General features: G+C 24.3%; 1 protein-coding gene across 1 annotated transcript; it reads left to right on the forward strand.

The window, feature by feature from the left end:
* Positions 1 to 4,674: 4,674 nt before the first annotated feature.
* Positions 4,675 to 5,600, forward strand: LOC107488625 (protein NDR1-like). Its single transcript, XM_016109380.3, has one exon. It carries the CDS (start codon positions 4,675 to 4,677, stop codon positions 5,254 to 5,256), a length of 582 nt encoding a protein of 193 aa, XP_015964866.1. The 3' UTR covers positions 5,257 to 5,600.
* Positions 5,601 to 6,131: the final 531 nt, after the last annotated feature.

The following is a 6,131-nucleotide window of genomic DNA, read 5'->3' on the forward strand; positions in this document are numbered from 1 at the left end:
GTAGTATAGAAATACAATTAAAAAAAAATTAATTAAAAATTTGATAAAATTATAAAGACTAATAAAATAATTAATTTTTTATCTAAAAATAATTTTAAATAATATAATACAAACTAACATTTAATTTATTATAATCTATTTTGATATAAAAATTATTAATCATAAATTCTATTAATACTAACTCATTTTTAATTAAATATAAATTTTATTCAAATTATAATATACTGACTTTAATTCAAACACAAAAAAATATTAGAATTATCCAATAATAATAAATGGCCGTAGACATGTTAATTAATTAAGCGTTATATATTATATATTTAACTAAGTGTTGACACAATTATCTAATGAATTTTTTTGTCAAATGAATTTTATTTATTGGCTTTTAATTTTAAATTTTTTTATTTATTGTTTCAATTTTAAATTTGATATAGAGAATGAAAACTGCACACGAAAAACTTTTTTGAGAAAATTTTTTTTATTATTTATTAGTTTATTTTTAGTTAGTAATTATAATAATTTTTAATTATTTAAAAAATATTTTTATATATAAATACATTGTGATAAATTTTTGTACACACATAATATTTTTTATTACTAATTAAATAATTAAAAATTATTAAGATTATTGACTAAAAATAAATAATAATAATAATAAATTTTATTAACATTTTAGAAATTATTCCCAATGAATTATAACTCAAATAGTATAATCTCTCCATACTCACTTAAGAGATGACGGATTCGAATCTCACTATCTTCAGTAAAAAAATTAAAAATTATTATAATTACTAACTAAAAAAATAAACTAATAAATAAAAAAATTTTCCAGAGAGTTGTTGCTTCGTTTGTCTAGCTTTTATTTCCTATATCAAATTCAAAATTAAAATAATAACAAAAGATAAGATTCAAAAATAAAAAGAGTCCACTTTATATTATTTTTATTTTTAGATAAATTAAATAAAAAAATTTTAAGTATTAAAAAATTCACCTTCCTGTGTTTTTATTTTTTTTATTTTCTCTATATTCAGTGAGAGAATGGATGCATGTACATCCTTTTTTTCGTGTAAATTTTTGATTATCAAGAGAGAAATGAGAACATATAAAGTATGTGTTTGATTTTGTATTAATAATTTCATATGTACATTTAGTTTGTTTTAAAGGTTTATTTTTTTGTTTGACTATTTCTTTTATTTCAAAAACAAATGTAATTCTATAGTTTAGCGTATGTTTATTATAAAAAACTAAAAATTGTAATGGTTGTATTTACTTCTTCGATTGACTATTAATTACAGAAATTTATTTTTTATTTATCAATTTTAATTTTTATTATTTATATCATAATTTTTTTTTCTAATATTCTCTCGTACATGTTATTACTTTTAGAATTCTTGTTATTTTTTATTTACATAAGTTTTTTATCGCTATTATTATTTTTTATATGGAGCTTTCTTTATTTTTTTATATTGTAATTTATTAATCCATTAGAAAGACTAAATTAAATAAAAAATAAAAATAAAAATAATATTAGAATTATAAGTAGTAAAAATTATAACTAAAAGAATACTAAAGAGTATCGAGAATACCGAAAAAAGTACGAAAATTTAAATATTTTTTATTGATTTAATTATTTTGTTGGTCTTTATATTTTTGCTAAAATTATAATTAGGTCTCTATACTTCTTTTTTTCAATTAAGCAGTGTAGGAATGCAATTAAAAAGAAAAAAATATAAGAATCTAATTATAATTTTTTTTGTGACTATCTAATTACAAATTTGATGAAACTATAAAGACTAATAGAATAATTAAATTTTTTTATCTAAAAATGACTTTAAATAATAGAATCAAAATAATATTTAATTTATTACCATCTATTTTGATATAAAAGTCGTCAAACATAAATTCCATTAATACTAGCTCATTTTTAATTAAAAATTAATTTTATTCAAATTACTGTATATTAATTAACTATAATCTAAACACACATAAATACTAAGATTATTCAGCAATAATAAATGGCGGTGGGCATATTAATTAATTAAGCATTATATATTAATTAAGCGTAGATCTAAATGGTTTGATCAATTTTTTTTGTCAAATAAGATTAAGCGTTACATATTAATATTAATTAAGTGTTACACAAAATTTTCAATTGTATTCGGATGGAGAATGGATATACACCATTTTCTCGTGTAAATCTTCTATTGTCAAAAAGAAAATGATAAGATGTAAAGTATGTGTTTGTAACATATATTTAGTTTGGTTTAAATTTTTTTTTTCTAAATATAAATGTGTTTTTATAGTCTAACATATCGTATATTTAGTTTGTTTTAAAATTTTATTCTTTTGTTTGATTATTTTTTTGTTATTTCAGAAACAAATGTGATTCTATAATTTAGCCTATGTTTATTATTAAAAATTAAAAATTATAACTTTTGTATTTACTTTCAGTTTGACTATTAATTACAGAAATTTATTTTTTATTTATCAATTTTTTTCTTTATTATTTGCATCATAAATTTTGTTTTTTTTTTGTAATATTTTTTCTAATATTGTCTCGTAAATGTTATTACTTTTAGAATTCTTGGTATTTCTTGTTTTTATGAGGTTTTTTTACCGCTGTTACTATTTCTTTTTTATATGGAACTTTTTTTTAATGTTTTATATTGTAATTTATTAATCCTATTAGAAAGACTAAATTAAATAAAAAATTAAAATAGAAATAATATTAAAATTATAAGCAGTGAAAACTATAACTAAAAGGATACTAAATATTATTGAGAATACTAAAAAAATACTAAAATTTAAATATTTTATATTAATTTAATTATTCTGTTAGTTTTTATAGTTTTATCAAAATTGCAATTAAATGCTTATATTTTTTTCTTTTTAATTGAGCAAGTAAAAAGACAATTAGAAAAATATATATAAAAATCTAATAACAAATTTAATAAAATTATAAAAACTAATAGAATAATTAATTTTTTTAATCTAAAAATGACTTTAAATAATATAATTCAAAATAATACGTAGTTTATTGCCATCTATCTTAATACAAAGGTCGTCAACCATTAACTCGATTAATACCAATTTATTTTTAATTAAAAATTAATGTTATTTAAATTACTGTATACTAAGTTTAATCCGAACATACAAAAATATTGGAATTATCCGGCAATGTCTGTGCATGTGCCACTGCGCAGTTGCCGCCAATATTTTTCTCGTTGCTGTTTCAAAACTCTCAAATGTATAATTATAACAAGCATTTGAAGATGAGATCTGATACCACCAGTTTTATAGCTACATTGCCATACTGCAGTATGGAGGAGGATTCCCTCTGGACCATACACTTGTAACAACTAACAATTGCTAGCTTCTGAATTCTGATCATCCATGCATGTTTCGATCCTAGCATATATGCTCGCTTTTATTATAACCAAAACAGGGTTAATTACGCATTGTAAAAGTTATCCTCAAAAAAATATTAACATATACTATCTTAGATAAAATATAACTCAAATTAAGTTTTTTCATATAAAAAGGTTTACAGTATAGGGAAAGGAGAAGTGGCACACAGGTCCAAAATGTTGGGTACTAGAATTAATAAAGTAGGATAACATAACTAAATTAAAATTTATAGACGCCGATATATAAATTTAAATAAAAATTTTAGATAATAATATAAATAATATAATAAAATAATAAAATTATAATTTTAAAATATATATAATAAATTATAATATTTTTTTATACATTATAAAAATAATACTCATAAACAGTTATAATATATAAAAAATCTTATTATTTTCTCTCTTAATTTCCAGTTACTCGAACTTTACAAAACATAGTATACAGTACAATTGCTTATGAGAACTCTTCAATTTATATCGAGTGTTTGGCGGCTTACAAAGAATACTTGTACTTTAATGATAATCAATTTGAATTAAATGTGATATAGATTTAGTTTGAAATTTTGGATAAATAGATTAATTAAATTTCTTTAAAAAATGGTTTAANATTGTTTAATTTTTTAATTTTTAAAAGTATTTATTTTAAAAAATATAATAAAAAATTATTATAAAAGAATTTATTTTTATTAATTTTTTTTGTAAATACTTAAATAATTTTTTAAAAATTATATTAAATACACGTACGGGAACTTTTTCTCATGGCGGTGCATGACGCACTTGGTTCATATATTGGACACGTTCTAAGGTATAAGCACAACTTGCTTATTGAACCAAATGAAAACAAATACTACTTTACATTTACTGCTGCCTTCTTTGACTTTTCAACCATTGAATTGTAAAGTTTTAAATTTTTCTACTTTCTTCATTTATTCTTATTAATTTTTTGTTTGTCTTTAACCATAAATTGTATAACTTGACAAAGAGTATCAAATAAAATTTTCCTTCTCACAAAAAATGGAGAGGAAACATGTAAAAACAAGAGATGGGATGTTTGATATTTGAAGATCACTCGAGTTTTGATGATGCCCGCATTGCATTATGGGTTATCCTTAAACCTAAGAAACGCATATTCTTTACTTTACCCCCTTCTCTTAATGTAATGCTTTGGTAACAGAAACCAACTTGAAACAGATTCCCAGATCATGCGTCTCTTAAATACAACAATGGTAAGCAATAGAATTCTTTTGTGTTGCAAATATCAGAGATGTGTGACACCGAGTACAAGAGTTTCTACTTATGGCTGGCAGAATTCATAGGCTTCTTAGGCCTACTTGCACTGTGCCTGTGGCTAGCCTTACGACCCAAAGAGCCAACATGCAGCGTCACCTTCGTAACCATAGAACAGCCCTCTGATCAAAACGGGACCATCTTTTACTCTCTTGAATTCGAGAACCAAAACAAGGACTCTAACATCTACTATGATGACTCAACTTTCCTTTTCTTGTATGGGCAGCGTCAAGACAAGGTGGCTGAGACAACCTTAAAATCATTTCATCAAGGGACTAGTAGCAAGCGCGAGGAATCTGGCACTGTCCACGCTAAATCTGAACTACTGAAAACTCTGCTCTCCAATGCAATAAAAAATGCCACCAGTGAGTTAAAGGTGGCTTTAAGGACGAGGTTTCACTACAAGACATGGGGAATCAAGAGCAAGTTTCATGGGTTAAACCTTGCTACTAATCTACCAATAGGTGGTGATGGGAAGCTTAAGTTTTCGGAGAAGAAAAACAAGTACAAACTCAAACAGTGTGGTACCAAGAAATTGGTCAGCTCGGTAAAGCACTGATCTCATTCCCTCCATTTCTTTCTCTTGGTTCAATTCTTCATCTTATCCTTTTCCCTTCATTTCTTCTAACACTTAGAAAACATACCCAATTTGTGTGCATGTGATCCAATACCTATATGAGAGAAATAGAGAATGTTGCTTTACATAGGAAAATTAAAGATTAGGTTATGATGGTTTCTTCAAATCAATATTAGCTACAATACAGTCAGCGCAAAAAAGATTATTTGGTTTTGCATTATGTTGTGTGAGAAAACTGTGTAGTTTTAGTTTTAGTAAGATTTTCTTGTGTACATAGTTGGTGTAAACCAGATAGAAACAAGAGAATTCAATATTTGTGTATTCTTTTTCCCCCTTCAAATAAGTACTCATGTAGTGGTATCCATTGAACTAAACGTCAATAATGAAATAAAGCAGCGTTCACAATACACATTGTCGATCTACTCCATATTTGAATTTCCTTCCACTCGGTTGCCTATTATTACATTCAACATCTACATATTTAAGAAAGAAATATGCAGTGTTTTTAATTAAATATAAGCATATTTTTATTAGTCAAACATTAATAAAAAATAATAAATTTTAGAGGCCTGCTATATATACAAGCCTTTTTGGCTTACAAGTTATACAAGTTGCTCCAAGTACAAGAAAAAAACACGTGCTCCTTCAACAACACGTTCACTCTTCGTCTTCTTCCTCAATCAAAACACAAACCATCAAGAAAAAAACACGCGCCCCTTCCACAACACGTTCACTCTTCCTCTTCTTCCTCAATCAAAACGCAAACCATCAAGATTCAAGAGACATTCAAAACAAACTATTACGATTCTGCAGAAACGTTCCAACTTCTCGCGAAGAGTAGAAGAAATCAAGAAGAA

This window comes from Arachis duranensis, chromosome 5 (genome assembly GCF_000817695.3).
Source record: "Arachis duranensis cultivar V14167 chromosome 5, aradu.V14167.gnm2.J7QH, whole genome shotgun sequence".
Taxonomy (NCBI): Eukaryota; Viridiplantae; Streptophyta; class Magnoliopsida; order Fabales; family Fabaceae; genus Arachis; species Arachis duranensis.

Coding starts and splice junctions, on each gene's coding strand:
- LOC107488625 (XM_016109380.3), top strand. CDS start 4,675: ATGTGTGACACCGAGTACAAGAGTTTCTACTTATGGCTGGCAGAATTC.